At 37.8% G+C, this 16,660-nt stretch overlaps 1 protein-coding gene across 1 annotated transcript in view; it reads left to right on the top strand.

The window, feature by feature from the left end:
* Positions 1–2,937: 2,937 nt before the first annotated feature.
* si:ch73-127m5.1 (neurotrypsin) overlaps positions 2,938–16,660 on the top strand; it is a 46,538-nt gene continuing 32,815 nt past the window's right edge. Inside the window, exons 1-2 of the mRNA XM_067368693.1 lie at positions 2,938–3,208; positions 7,807–7,849. Of these exons, the coding sequence (XP_067224794.1) occupies positions 3,149–3,208; positions 7,807–7,849 (103 nt within the window). The 5' untranslated portion in view covers positions 2,938–3,148. The remainder of the gene's footprint in view (positions 3,209–7,806; positions 7,850–16,660) is intronic.

Genomic DNA, 16,660 nt, shown 5'->3' with positions numbered 1-16,660 from the left:
CTATAGAGTGGATGGCTGTTTCATCTAATGTATTGCATCAATGCATTTCATAAATATTCTTGGACTTTTATGGTTTCCATGGTATATATATTAGTTTTTCTTGGTTTCCGTGTGAAATAATGCTTAGATGTAACTTTCTAAATTGTTAGGTTTTCTGGAAATATCCATAAACTTTTTTCGAGTAGTGGGTGCATTAATCACGGTTATTTGTGAGGGAAATACTCTGTTCTTCCCACCCAAAACCCACACAAAGTATTAATTTTCTTATTTTTCTCCCCTCTTAATCATTGCTGCACTTTATAATGTTCCCTCTGTTGGTTTTATTCAAAATCCCTCCAGGTCTTTTTTCTTTTTTGAAGATTCAGACCTCATATTCACCTATCTACTGTTGCATGCAAAACAAACATTTGTTGAGAGAGATCACTTTGTTTATGCACATTTAGAGGGTAAACGTACAACAATGCAAAAAAGGCTGCAAAAAATAATCTCTTGATAAAACAAATTGGCTGGAGGTTATTAATTAAACTATAATTTTATTCAGTTTAACTTTATTTATTATTATCTCAAAGTGGAGACAAGTTTTAGTCTCTGGTGTCCCCAGAATGTGTCTGTGTCTGTGAAGTTTCAGCACAAAATACCCCACTAATCATATATTATAGCTTGTCAAATTTGCCCCTATTTGGGTGCGAGCAAAAACATGCCATTTTTGTGTGTGTCCCTTTAATGATCTACTGGTCCCGGCCCACTTTCCAGAAGAGGGCGGAGCTTTAACAGCTTGCACTTCGGTTGCTCAACAACAACAAAGCTGGAGAATCTCACGCAGCCAAAATGAGGATTGTCAGTAATGGTGTTCAGCCTTACATTGTTCAAACCAGAGTCGACACTGATGGAGAGACTCAGGAAGAAGTTACAATATTTAGAATGAAACTGGATGTTTCTGAACAGTTAGTGGATAAATTTATGTAGTTGCTGTGGAGTTGATTCAACTTATAGGCTAGCATGTGGCGTCATGTTAATCTTTTGCGCAAATCCAGTGTTAAACTGACCCTCGTTTGTGAAGCAGTCCAGCGTAAAATGACGGCATGGCAACAACACTCTACTATAACAGCTCTTCCTCTTCTCTAAAGCAGCCCAACATGGCCTCGCCCCCTGGTTTATATACATTTTAGGTTTAGTGATGTCCCTATGAGTGATGTCACTAACCCGGGAAAAAGCTTGTTGTAGTCCTTAAACAGAGAATTCTTTAAAAGAAAATATCTCCCTTTGCATTGAACTTTGAGCATCACAACTTTCAGATGTTGTTTATGCTCAAACAGCAACATTACACACTAAATAAAGTTAAAAAAGTGAAATCATTATCAACCACCCCTTTTAAGATGCTGTAAATTAAGTGTTATTTTTAACACATAAAATGTCCCTAGTACCTGACAGGACCTTTATGTTCTGAGAAATCACACATTCTTAGGCTCTGTGAACAGCAAAACAGTATTTTTTTCCCATCAAAATGACATATGTGCTATAGGCCTTTTCTAAGTTTTAAATTCAACTTGTTATTCTCTCTACAAAGTTTAATATCCAGCCTTGATCTCAGTGGAACATGGCATTCATTAGAGATCTTGTAGTTCGAATTTGTAACAATTCGTTTGAATCGATTCAAATCGATTGGACCTTTTCAATGAATCAGTTAAAGGATTAATTCACCCAAAAATTTAAATAATGTAATTTATTACTCACCGTCATGCTGTTCCACACCCGTAAGACCTTGTTTATCTTCAGAACACAAATTAAAATATTTTTGTTGAAATCCGATGGCTCAGTGAGGCCTGCATAGCCAGCAATGACACTTCCTCTCTCAAGATCCATTAATGTACTATAAACATATTTAAATCAGTTCATGTGAGCACATGGTTCAATATTAATATTATAAAGCACTGAGAATATTTTTGGTGCGCCAAAAAAACAAAATAACGACTTATATAGTGATGGCCGATTTCAAAACACTGCTTCAGGAAGCTTCGGAACATAATGAATCAGTATGTCGAATCATGATTCGGATCGCGTGTCAAACTGCCAAACTGCTGAAATCACGTGACACGCTGATTCATAACGCTCCGAAACTTCCTGAAGCAGTGTTTTGAAATCGGCCATCACTATATAAGTCGTTATTTAGTTTTTTTTTGGCGCACCAAAAATATTCTCATTGCTTTATAATATTAATATTGAACCACTGTACTCACATTAACTGATTTAAATATGTTTTTAGTACCTTTATTGATCTTGAGAGAGGAAATGTCATTGCTCCCCACGCAGGCCTCACGGAGCCATCGGATTTTCAACAAAAATAATATTTGTTTTCCGAAGATTAATGAAGGTCTTATGGGTGTGGAACGGCATGAGGGTAAGTAATAAATGACAGAATTTACATTTTTGGGTGAACTAACCCTTTAATCCCATTCACAAACACAATCGGTTCTAAAGTTTAATTCACTCTGTATAACACTGTATAAAAATCAGTGAATAATTACTTAGTTTCTGTTCCTCACAACAACACTGTTGTGTGGATATAATAACCACTGAGTTTTACACATTGTGAACTACTACTACTATTACTACTGGTCTATATTTTGTGGAAAAATTGAATAGCATAACTAAACAAAAAGCATTTATTTATAGTTTTATAGTTAGGTTTTATTTCACACATTATTATTATATTATTATTATTAGAGTTATAGAGCGCTATTTTAATGGTTCATTTCGCCACATATGTCACAAATTGCTTTCACTTGTTATTTATTAATTATCATTATTATTTCTGTGTTGCCAGGTTCGCACTAAGGCAGCAGTGACGCCCAGTTTGTTGGCTGCGGGGTGCGTGAGCGCTTGGAGACGTAGCGCTGCGCGTGGGTCGCTACGAGGGGTGTGTGCGCGCGTGACACTATACTCCTCAACACTGATTAGACATCACATATCAACCTACGGCGGGTCACGGAGCATCGCATCACTCACCCTGGAAACCAACGCTATTAAACGGCATCCTCGCAGTTGTGCCAGTCAATCCGTTTGAACAGCGCTCATTCGCGAATACACCCTGCTCCGGAGGTGGCTTCTAATACCGGACAATGAAACTGACCCATAGCCGCAGATAGGGATGGATCCAAGAGTGTGGAGGATGCTCGCCCTGCTCGGTGTGTTTGCAGTCTTGCTGGAGGTAAGACGCGCCTTTAGTGCTATTCAAATACAACTAAATGGCTTTGTTACATTTGCTACGACCATGTGTGCTTTTACCTTTTTTGTATTGCTTTGAGCCGGTAACATTAATGCAGCATGATTTCAAAGTGCACCTTTTTTGGTCAAATCTAGCTCAGCATCTAATATCTGTCATTGTGCAATATAACACTCACATGCTGTTTAATGGATTCAAGCAAAGCCACCTCCCTCTAATAGAGGATCTGACATGCTGTAGAGAGGAAATGTCGCTTAAATGATACACACATGGAGACTTAATTCAGTTTTCATTTGAGATCTTCATTTTTTTGGTCTACTTTATCCTTTTTAAATGCATACAAACCAGTGCTTGCAATCCACAATGATTCCTTGGCAAAAATACAACACATTGACCCATATTCTGCTGTAAAACTAATGAGTTTGGTGAGTGTGCTAGAACAAAATTATTGACCCACACACACATAATGGTATTTCACGGGATGTGGAGAAGAATTCAGTATCAAAATTTTTTGAAAAGAATGGTTGATTTTTGGGTATACTAGAGAGGATATCTACACATAGGAGTCTCAAAACTCAGCACAGAAGACAAAGAAACATCCAGTTGTGAAAGATTGAACAGAAATGCTTTGAACAAGATTTAAGTCTCTTTTTTTTGTACTAATATCTGCTAAACCATTCCTAAATGGCTCGTTTTTTAGCATAACATAAAGAAATGGGCATCGGCATTATTCAACAGCTAGATAACTGATCTCATTTCACATTCACTACAGAGCTGGAGTATCTTAACATCTGTTTGGGCGGTGAAACAACAGCACTATGGGAAGGAATTAATGAGTAATATGACTGCCGTGCTCCATTAGAGACTTTATGCACCTCTTGATTATGAAAATTTTACAGCACCAACAAATCTGTTGAAAGGCTTTGCTTCTGAGATCGTGTAATAACACCGGAATGATTTTATATATCCGCTTGCATTTTGCAATTGTGTGCAATTGCAATTAGACTCCTGAGATACAGAGCAGCAGCACTGGATATGTGCTGTAGGCTAGACATCAAGGTTGTTGTGTGCCTTCCTCTGTTTCCAGCTGTCAGTAAGACACACCTGGTCATATGTTCATTCATCTGTGCTATACTCCATTACCACAGTCTGTTCCTTGTATAGGTGTCATTTAAGATGCAAAGCCAATAGGATGTAAAAAACAAAGATGCTGCTTTAAATCAAGGGCTTTTTGATGTGTATTTTGCTATTTCAGGGAAAGGAACATAATCAAGGACAGCGTAAGTCTGGCCTCAGTTGCTGCTGTGGAATGAGAATGACAGATGCAATTATGGCCGTAACTGACCAGAGTGTGTTGATATGAGCATAAATATCAGAGTGCATAACTGGAGCTTGTTATCTATAATGCAATTATCCCTGCTGGTGGTGCTAAACCCCCAGATCAGTTTATTGGTCGTAAATTAATGAAGTAAATCAATACCATGTTTTCATCTACAGATGTGTTTGATAAAATGACTCTGCAGTGCAGCATAGAAGCAAAAAGGTTTCAAAGGAATAGTTTCTTTCAAAATTGAGAATATTGTTATTATTTACTCACCCTAATGTCTTTCTATACCTGTATGGAACACAAAAGAAGTTTAACAGAATGACTGATCTGCTCTTTTCCGTGCAACGAAAGGGCTGTCAAGCTCCAAAAAGCATCATAAAAGTGGTCCATATGACTCATGCTGTATATTGTATACATCTTCTGAAGCCATTTGTTAGCTTTGTGTTTGGAATTTAAGTGACTGAAAATCTTGCGTTGAAAGTATTGCTTGAAAGCCATCAACATTCACTGTCGTTGTATGGAAAAAAAGAACCTTGGGCTTTATGCTATAAATAACTCCTTTTGTGTTCCACAGATAAAAGAAAATCATACTAGTTTTGAAAGACATGAGGGTGGATAATTGATGATTATTTATAGATGAACTACTCTATTATATATTTTTGAAGACCTGGTAAACCTAAAAGAAGTTTAAATATTCTTAAGGGTCAGTGATGAATGCTAGGTCAAATGTAGGATTACAAGCTGCATGGTTTCTAATGCTCTGTGAGAAATCAGTTGGGAGAACAGAGTCCAATTGGTTCTGGAAAAACTCAACCCTTTATAGCTGTTTTCCTGCTTCACTGAAATCTCTCATTGAGTTTCAAGTCACAGAAGCAGCTTGAGTTCTTTCTTACTGCCACAATGACACTCTATCAGCAACCCTCAGATTTCTAGGGTGAACTCAACCTTGACAGGTGCCCAAATTTTAGCTGAATGGTTTGAAAACCCAGTGCCAGATTTCATCACCAAATTAGTAGCTTGATTTTCAACTGAATATTGAGAAGTTAATATATATCAGGACAATTAAGTTCACCCAAAAATGAAAGTTCTATCATTAATTACTCACCCTCATGTTGTTCCAAACCTGTAAGTCTTCCGTTCATATTCGGAACACAAATAAAGGTATTTTTTAATAAAATCTGAGCAATTTCTGTCCCTCCATTGACAGCTACGCAACTACCACTTTGATGCTTCAAAACGTTCATAAAGAAATTGTAAAAATAATCCATATGAATATAACGGTTTAATCCAATTTTTCTGAACTTATTGGTTCTTGCGGAAGCTCAAACGTGCTGCGTAACACGCGGGAATAAACCTCATTGGTTCTCACGCATCAAGCAAGCATGCTTGAGCTTCCGTTTACCATTTTTGATCTGTATGTTCATGAATGTTTATAGGCCTATGTGAATAAAAGCCTAAATTCAATCTGTTCAGCATATAAAGCAATCATGTCTCTTAAGAAAAATTGGACTAAACCACTTGGATACACATATGGATTAATTTTACGATCACTTTATGAACTTTTTGAAGCATTAAAGTGGTAGTTGCATAGCTGTCTATGGAGGGACAGAAATCGGTCAGATTTTCTTAAAAAAATCTTAATTTGTGTTTCACGATTTGTGTTTCGAGATGAACGAAAGTCTTACAGGTTTGTAACGACATGAGGGTGAGTAAGTGATGACAGAATTTTCATTTTTGGGTGAACCCTTTAAAGCATAGTCAATTGAGTATTCACCAAGATTTTAATGTGCATTTTATTTGATATTAGGTTTCCTAAAGAGTGTATAATCAGACTAGTTTCATGATTCTTCTTGGTCTCATGTTCAAATGTTAAAATAATTCAAATTAAATGTACATTTTGCTGTTTATCGCTGTGTTATATTGATAAAAAATATAAATGAACATGATTAAATAGCAGTTTTGTGTTTAGTGGAAAACATGCGTTGATTATTTTTAAGAAAATTTTTACAGACTTTATATTAAAGCCACCTAAATATAGGGCCCTATAATACACCCGGTGCAATGCGACGCAAGGCGCAGCGCAAATGTGTTTGCTAGTTTGCTCCCGGCGCCTTTTGCATTTTCCCGTTCAGCGCCACGTCCTTTAATTAGTAAATGCATTTGTGCCAGTTAGTGCGCCCATGGGTGTGCTGGTCTAAAAAAGAGGTGTGTTCAGGCGCATTGCTATTTTAAGGAGCTGAAAATAGACTGCGCCATAGACCAACTCAATCCTGGTCTAAAGTCTAAAGTCAATGGCGCAATATTTTTTTGTTAGAGCGCGTTGGTAGAAACTGCACCTCTGGGCGCGTCCACAGTGCGCGTTGACTTTGCTTATTACACACAGGGATGCGCATCACACAAACATGCCAAATATTAAAAACAAAAGGATTACAGTGTAAAAGAATATTATTGTGTAGGCTACATAAATATAAAAATGTAATGATGAATAGTCATTGTGTGTATTAGAATTAGGCTACCTATTTTCAATTCAGCCTATTACTACTTATAATGAGGAACGAAATTGGCTAATTAATTGAACAATTGTGCCAATACACACATATATATATATATATTAACTGACTCATCGCCAACAAATTCCGCCATGTAAATAGCAATCCGCCATGGCGCGAGCGCATCTCACTCTTAAAGGGAATGGGAGATGACACTCTGATTGGTTTATTGAACGTTACGCCCATTACTCATTAAGAGAATAGGGACAACCCATTTCAAAAACAGACCGTTTTTCCGTCGTTAAAATAGCAAAAGTGGATTTGGACACGCCCTGAGTGCACCTGCGCCGTGCGCTTTACACTTTGCGTTTAGATCGTTAAAATAGGGCCCATAGTGTGTAAAGGCCATTTTCCCCATTTACCCATTTTTTCTTCCATTGTAAGACAGCAGTTACCTTTAAATATTAAGATGATAACTCATGTCCTAATTGCTCTTCAGTCACAGTGCAGTACGAGAAAATGCAGCAATAAAATGTCAGTTAAAATATTAACCGATATTATCTTGGTTCCCTGTCAGGAGTGACTCTCACAGCATCCTCTGAGCCAGGCAGAAACGGAATGTACCGCTGTTCAAATGTGTGTCACGTCTAAGAAGATAAAACTTCACTTTTCCAGACAAACAGACACTTTAGTGTTCCGAACAAATCAATTCATAATTCTGTCAGCTTTCTGCATTTGAACTCAGTTTCATTTTTTCTTCCCTTCAGGTGAATGGTGAAGACAGCTACCTGAATGCAGTGCAGAATACAGGTGAGCCAATATATGTCCTCTCTGTTTTAGACCCCATGTACACCTGCTATTAACATTCTTTTCAGAAGATCCAATACATGTAAAGAGAGTTTTGTTATGATCACTCAAACCACATTCAGAGGTGGTCAAAAATGCATGTGACCCAACTGCATTTGTTGTGTAAATGCTAATCCGTCCAAATGTGTCCCAGACAACATTAAAGACCTTCCTATTCATCACCACTGTGCTAACATAAGAGATTTAAACTTTGTTTCGGACTTAAAGGAAAAAATTGGAAAAGCCTAAATTGACTGTTGTATGCAATGACGGATAGTTTGATTTGCATAAATGCTAAAAGAAAATAAATATATCGATCATATAAAGCACCATTATTTCATTTAGTACAGGTATAGTATTAAAATAACTGTGCATTTTGCTTTTGCGACAATAATTAAATTCAAGTGTATTTGAGAATATGGTGTGCAAACATTGCTGCACTTCATCAACATGCAGTACCATACTGAAACCGTAAGTGATTTGTTCGTGATATCATTTGTCATAAAATCAGAGACCCTCCATTCAAAATCACAAGTAGTCACACATTTGAGATGCATGTAAAAACCAGGGATAAATAGTAATGTGTATCACCTGGAAACTCGTAATTGGATCACTCTAAACGGATGTTAATTCCTGGTGTAAACGCTATTAAATTCTCCATTAAATTTCATTTATTTTTTTGCAAAAGAATATATTTATTGAAGAGATTGCAGATTTGCTCCTTGTTTGATGGTTCAGGTGGTATTAGTGGAGAAACATCCTCATTCTAGAAAGCGTTTGATTGCGCAAAAATCTGTGTAGTGCAAGATGAGTCATCAATATTTTTGGTTGATTTTCCCAGAAGATTTTTCATTTTAAATGTGAATATCTGCTTAAAGTTACACTTTTATCATATATACTGTAGATGGCTTCAAAGTACTAAAAGCCACAGAACGCAATTTTCATTTCATGGTCTATAAAGAAGACACAGTCTCACTTTCATCTTTCATGCATTTACAGATGTATGAACAATTAAAAACAAATGCTTGTTTAGAGTTACATTCCACTATATCTCATTCAATCAGTTCTGGCTGTATTAGTAATGAGCCGATGAAGATGAATTTGCAATGGGTTGTCTTGTATAAATAATTCATCAATTCCTCTCCAAAATGTGACATTTACACCACATCACCGTGTGCTGGTCGCTATATATCGCCAGTGTGGATGCTTAATAAGGGCATCCACCCTGTGATGGTGTCCCATCTTTCTGAGCCGTGTCAGATTTTCTCCCTCATCTCGAACTCATATACTTTGACAGCGTGAAATTCCCCAGTACCAATCCCGAAGTGCTAATGACTGTCAGTGCTTTGATGTCACTGCATCAAGACAGATAAACAGCTCGCCCCGGACCAGCCAATCAGACAGCTTTATGGTGCCGGGAAAACGGAAAGGGCTCAGATTGAGCGATTTGGTTTTCTTTTCTCATTGAAAACATAAACCGTGCCCGAAGCATCCCTTATACATCAAAAGAAATGGGTCAGCCTATGATTTTATAGTTCCCTTGAAAGTTGCATGGTTAGATTGCTTCCTATATATCTAGGTAGCATGCCACAGTGGACCAAAAAAAAAAGTTATTTTGATATGAGATATGTCCTTTGAAACAATGTGCAAAGTCTTTGTTGTGCAACACAGAATGTCTTGCACTGAAGATTTGTACATGAAACAGTTGCCATAAGAGAACTCATTTCTGGTTTATTTTGCAAAAAAAAGAAAAGTCAATGCCCTGAATTCCCTGATGTTCTTATGTTGTTTCCTGTCACCCATTGGTGCCCCACCATGCATCTGCTCCCACATTCGCTTAACACGCCAAAGCACGTTATGTGAACCGTATCAAATATTCATTGTGGTGGGGAAATGGATTATTTGGGGAGGGAGAATGAGCTCTCCTATGGCGCAGAGAGAGCGTGTGTGTCCAAGTACGCCATACGGATGCTTTGCGTAAATGACTTGATTTCTGCTGCCATTCGTTCTGCCAGTGTGCTTCCATTAGTTTGGAGCGGCACAGAGGGTGTCAGTGGCTGAAGGTGAATGAATTCCAGCCAAAGAGCTCTAATACAATGCTCTGCATTATTTATTTGTCTTTTGTTTTTTCTTATTATTTTTAATGATTGTTTTGCTTATTTTTTGCACTCACTGTTAACTGCATATTGTCTAGAAGTTCTATTATATCTAAGCTATTTTATCTGATTGTTCTGATTTGATTGCCTGTAGATTTTTTTTTGTGCAACAAAATTTAAATTCTATGTGTTTGTTAGCTTTGTCTGTATTGCCCATGCTTTGATTGAATTACTTATGTCCTCCAATTTTGATAGTTGACACATAAGGTAATTTTTTAAATAATTCTTTTTGGAATACAACATCAAAACCTCGCAGAAAAGACTCTCTCAGCTTCGCTCCCTCTTCTGTGCCAGTCTTTGCTTTCTCAAACAGCTTTGATGTTTCATCCCCCACCTTATGTGTCAGATCCTCGCGTGTTTGCTTCAGAATGGAGAAGAATGTCAGTATAAGATGATTTCACAAGAATTTTTTGTTTCTTGTTTTCAAAGAGCGTGATGTGTTCATTTATCAGATCCATGGTAGAGCATGCATCCTACATGCATCTCTCTCTCTCTGTTTCCCCATAGCGTCCCCTCCCCCGACCTTTTCCATGTCTTTGGAGTCATTAACACCTGGAGATCAGCCATTTTTTTCTTGCACTGTAATGGAATTGGATCGAAATGTCTGAGCCTGTGTTGAATAAGCATGGCCGACTCTTGGTGCTGGTCCTGATGCCCGGGCGCCTCTGTTTTACACTCTTTTATTACCTGACCTTCCCTGTGATTCCTGTTAAAATCTCTGCTTCTTTTTATCATCATATGTACTATTCCATCACACAGAAGATGTCTGTCTCCTCTGTTCTCTTTTATAAAAGGATCCAAACATCAGCCTAATGTATCAGTCTTAAAGACATAGTTCACACTGTGCTTAACCCCGGGATATTGTCTTTCTAAACACTGCATTTAACCCCGGGTAAAGGAACATTTCACACTTGTAATTTAGAAGCAGAGTTAGTTTTACCCGGGGTTATGACACCTTGCTCCGGAGCAGGGTTGACACTTTTGCTGTGTTTACCCCGCATTGAGGTGCCAAACTTGCACAATGTGAAACAATGCGGTGTTAGAATGTTACAGCCAGATGCTTAGCAACAGACAACCAATCACATACTTGTATTTGCCTGCTTTGGACAGTCACAGAAACACTGCGCATTGTATATAAATAGTAAATTCAGAGTTTGAGAGGAAAAATGTCAAATGCTGCCAGAAAACACAACAATTTGAGTGAAGAAGAGACCTTTTCATAGTCCTTACATTTAGTGTTGGGCGATATTACCAAAAATTTGTATCACGGTATTTTTCAAAATTATATCGGTTTCACGGTATATGACAGTATTTTTTTCCCCTATGCATGAATGGGCATTAACCACATTTTCTACTGATTGAGAGAGGAAGTACTGCAGTAGATTGACTACTCTGCCCTGTTTTACTGTCATGATGAGTGAATATTGTAGAAAAAATCCACACTAGAGTTAATACAGGTTTACAAAGCCCTACAAAATGATGCTGTGAGGAGACAACAACCATTAAAACACAGACCTGCAACACAATCATTACAGACACATGAATATTTAAGCAGAACTAAGTAACTTTTTTTTACCTTCATAAATAGTTTTCTAAGTCCTTACGATAGTTAATTGACTTGTAGTGGTGTGTTTGAGGCGAGCACTAACCCCCTCTGGCACGTCTAAGCCAGAATACAGCACTTGCAACTTGAGCTGCACCGACCTGAAACAATCTCGCCTCACGTTCACGCGAGAGTGACAAAATGCTTTACGGTAATTCAAAAGCAATGTATATATTATGACTTTATAAGACAATTTCGAAAATTACCCACCTCCATCGAGTGTACTGTATTTGCAAATTACCCACCTCCTCTTTCTTGTACTGTATTTGCAAAACTACTGCGCTGGCGAGTGTTGTAGTCGTTGTAGTCCAGAGCTGCGCTTGGAGTATTTATGACAGTGTCATTCACTGAAGGAAACTGTAGGGGGAGCTTCGCGAATCTTGCTTAGTTCTGCTTTAAAATATGACCATGGAGATAGAATAAAAAAAAGAGTTGAGGGCACCTTAAGCATTTTAAAAATCTAACCCTAAATAACAACAATCTGCCAAAATGAGGGAGAAACACGGAAGAACATTTTAATTGTCTAAGGATATTTTCAGTACATTTAAGAGCACTACAGTCTCTGAACAAATGACACACGTAAGTTTAACACAGAAAGAATCAAGCAGTTAAATTTTTGCCCATTCTTCTTTGAATTGTCAGTCTATTTCTGTGTAGCAGAATAACCCATCGTGTCATCGCGGTCGTGATCAGACGTACAGTTCAGTGTCGTTTGCATAACGTTACATTTCATTTAAAGAATGGTTCATGTTTAGAGCACCAGAGTATATGAAATTGGTCCATAAAAAACTTAAACATGCTCGCTCCAGTCTATATAATATGATCCATTTGTTAATCTCATCACGGCGCTCCATGCAGAAACCGCTCTCTCTCGCGCGCCACATGTTGGTTGAATTCTCCTCTGTAATCAAGGGCTGAATCCGAAATCGCCCCCTATAACCTCAAATAGGGCATTATTTGAGGGGACAGCCATTTGTAGTGGTGTCCGAAACCATAGTGGACGTTATTGAGTGCACTCATTCAATCTCACATTGCACCTCAATAACGAGTGTACACACAACGGCTGTCCGAATTCAGTCACCCGTTTTCATTCACTCTTTGAAGTGAGCAATATAAGTGGATAACGTAGGGAATAGTGAATGAGGCTTTAGGGGGTGATTTCGGACTTACCATAGGCTGTGATGTGATCTCAGCTGTGCTCTCACTACAGTGCAGCAGTGAAACGGGACCCCCCCCCCTCAAACAGTGACGCTGCGCCGCGTTCCGAACGTTGGTTAACCGACACATACCAGTATTGCGTTATCATCAAAATTCATATCATAACAAAAATAAATATCGTATTCAGTATGAACCGGTATACCGCCCAGTACTACTTACATTTATAGTCCGAAATGTCCATACAGTATAGTACAGTCGGCAATGCAGGATGCACAATGCTAGAGCTATGTAAGCAGGTTGCATGCTGCGTTTATCCGATCAGTGACACTGACACCACAAATATGCAAATAAGAATGTTAACCCAGGGTTTAGGAATGTACAATGTGAAACATCAGCTTATGAATACCCAGGATTAATTGTTAACCCCAGGTAAATAATGAGCAGTGTGAAATGTGAAGCAAGATAACCCAGGATTCCATTTATCCAGTGCTTTAGAATGACTATAACTATTTAAGGTGTGAAAAGCCCTCAAGAATGGAAATTATATCATTATTTATTTACCCTTATGTGATTCCAGTTGTGTGGAACACAATTGTTTTTTAAAGAATCTTCCATATAATGTCAGTTTATCATGACCAAGGGCTGTAAAATTCCAAAAAGCGTAATAAATTCACCATAAATTCTAAAAGCAATATCAAATATAGCACCTATTGTGCAGGATGGATGTTGGTTACATCAAATGTCAATGATAATGTGATAATGAGACTGCAACATAAGTTTGTTTCAAGAGCTGCAGTGAATAATGAATAAATACTTTTATATATTACATTTATGGTTTATTATCTGATTACTATATAAAAATTAATGGGGTGTTGATGTGCGGTTGGTGTCCTGGGTGGTTACAAAGTGGTTAGTAAGTCAAACAATCCACACTAAGCTTCTATGATATTCTGTTCTATAGATTAGACTCAAATTCTTCCTTCAATATTCACTACCTTTAAAAAGTACTAAAAAGTCTGTAAGAATTGTTTTTGAAAGAAATTACTTTTATTCAGCAAGGGGGCATTAAATGAATCAAACGTAGCAGTAAAGACATGTATAATGTTATAAAAGATTTCTATTTCAAATAAATGCTGAACTTTCCATTCATCAGAAAAAAAATTAAGCAGCAACATTGATAATAATAAGAAATGTTTCTTGCAAATCAGCATATCAGAATGATTTCTGAAGAATCATGTGACACTGAAGACTGTAGTAATAATGCTGAAAATTCAGCTTTGCCATCACAGGAATAAATGACATTTTAAAACATTTAAAATAGACAACTGGTCTTTTAAATTGTAATATTGTTTCAAAATATTACTGTCTTCATTTTTTCAAATACATGCAGCCTTTCAAAAAATCTCACAGATCCCAAACCTTTGAACAGTAAGTCTGTTTTTTAGAGCATAAACACTTTATTAGCTTAATGCTTAAAACAAGATAGCTACTTTGCCAATGGTGTAAGATAACCTTAATTAAAGAAATATTCTCTTAAAGCAAGTCTTACTGTCTGACACAATTTTGCTTCTCAAGTAAATTAATCTTGTTTTAAGGATGCTTAGATATTTTACTGTAAAGCAAGACAAAATACTAATTAGGATAAAAATGAATGTAAAAAGCAATCAAAAGCTATTTATTCTGTGTCACTCTCTAGGGATGAAATATTTTTCGGTTTGTTCCAGACACTTTATCGACAGCATTATGGCGTTTCCTGCCCACACATCTTTATGCATCCAATTAAGCAAAAAACGCAGTCAACGATTTCCCTGAGGTTGGCACAACTCTTTCTGAGAGCGCTCTCTGTCATCCTGTTTTAATATGTCTAATTCAGCTCTGCCCTGATTGCAGTGAGTCTGTCTGAGCTTGCAGATGGAGACATTAATCTACTGCTGCTCTTTACACACACACACACACACACACACACACACACTGTTCCTCTGTAATATATGTTTTTCTGATATCACTTGAATACAGACAGCCTGGCTCAGAAATTGCAGTCGCATGAGTATGCAGACAAAGAAGACTGCAGACGTGCCATTCGTGACTGTGATTAACAGCCTGTTCTTCCCACTGCCAGTGATGTGTTTTCAAAGGCAAATGGAAGGTGGAGGAGCCTTCATATCTACAGAGCTTTCTAGTGACAGGCTGGGAATGACATTCTGCTGAGTCATGTAGTGCTGGATTCTGGAACTTAAGAAATTGTGGGTTAACGGAGGATTATGGGAAGTGAAAGATCACAGCCTCTCCATCCTTCTCTGACTGTCTTTGGGTCCAACTCATAACAAAGTTCCTCAAAAACTGCAGACAAACATGGAAAATCTGCTGACATCTCTTGGAGGCTTTTTTTGTGTAATATCTGCAGCATTTCACAGTCCATATGGACCTCACCATCTAAACTCTCCATGAGTTCTTCCCATAGTTCTGCTCTCCTCCCCACCATGTGTTCAGTTATCCGGCAAGAGAGGCATTTGTGTCAAAAACTCAAGCCCTTTAGCGAAGTAAAGTTGTGTTCAAACTGTTTGAAAGTTTAGAACAGCACCACTAATAATCTTTCCTTCACATTATCTAGCCATTCACAGTGTGTGTAATGTTGTTTTGTGCGAAATGCAATTTGGTCTTGATTTTCACAGCACTACAACACTAAAATTGAGTTAACATAATCGGGTTTGAGTTCTGAAAAAAAAAAAAAAAGGCTATGATTTCCCATCCAGCTTGCTATGATCCAGCCATAATCATGTGAGGACTTTTTTCAATCATTTCTTCGTTTCTTTGTTTTTTCCCTCTAAGTTTTTTTCCTCATTGTTCCGAATGAACTCTTTGTAAAGCTGCTTTGGAACAATGTGCACTGTGAAAAGGAACAGCTGTGTAAAAAAACAATTGAATTATGTTTCGCATTTTTGTCCCTTCACTTACTTTGTTTTCGTTGTGTTGCATTGGGTATCCCCACCCACAGAGAAATCTCATTGGTCCAAAATCCTGGTCTATATTAAACATCAGATACACTCAGTTTGGCTGTGAATGTGTCACATCATGCAGATTTTTTTCTTTCAGTTTGGACAGACAAATTACTTGTCACTGGAAGCTTGTCAGTTCGTACCTGCTGGGATACATTGTAAGTGACAGTATAATTGCTAGGCATGGCAGATGTCTATCCATGAATAAAGCTTTGTGATAATTTCAGATTCATTGACTTCTTGTTCCTTATACTTTGTCAAAATGGATATTGTAGCTCGATTTTACTCCAGAAATATCACATTTAGATGGCATATGGTGTGAAGATTCACATTTTGAGTTTGTCAAAATTGCGACATTTATAGTATAAATGCTAATCCACACTGATGCATCCATCAAAGAACTGTATTCTCAGACCGCCTACTCATCTGTCAATCAAAAGCTGCTTTGAAACGAGGTTTTGTTCTTAAAAGAAAATAACTATCTGATCTAAAAAAATAGTGATTGATATGTGTGTAGTCTTAGAAAACCGAGCCTTAGAAACCACAACCACCTGAGTCCATAACAATAATTGTGCCTTTAAATCTAGTACGGGTGGTGTAGCTCTTGCTGGTGAGTCTCAAGTAGGGCAGGTCAGTGAGAGTTCGGCTCCCTGCCGCTTTATTGGCTGCTCATCTTGGCTTCTCAGCACCTGCTTAGAGCACAGCCTTGTCTAATCCCTCGTCCTTTATGCTGGAAAAGGAGGCTGTATAAGGGATCCAGATGCCCAACTTCTCCCTCTTTTCAATCTCCAGCCCAGGGGCTGAGGATTCATTGGCTTGGAGGCCAAGGTGGGTGTTCTAGAGAGATAAACAAAAGGGCTGC

The sequence above is a fragment of the Chanodichthys erythropterus genome, chromosome 19 (assembly GCF_024489055.1).
Source record: "Chanodichthys erythropterus isolate Z2021 chromosome 19, ASM2448905v1, whole genome shotgun sequence".
NCBI classification, from domain to species: Eukaryota; Metazoa; Chordata; class Actinopteri; order Cypriniformes; family Xenocyprididae; genus Chanodichthys; species Chanodichthys erythropterus.
The sequence above is the reverse complement of the archived record's forward strand: the minus strand, read 5'-3'. Positions and strand labels throughout refer to the sequence as shown.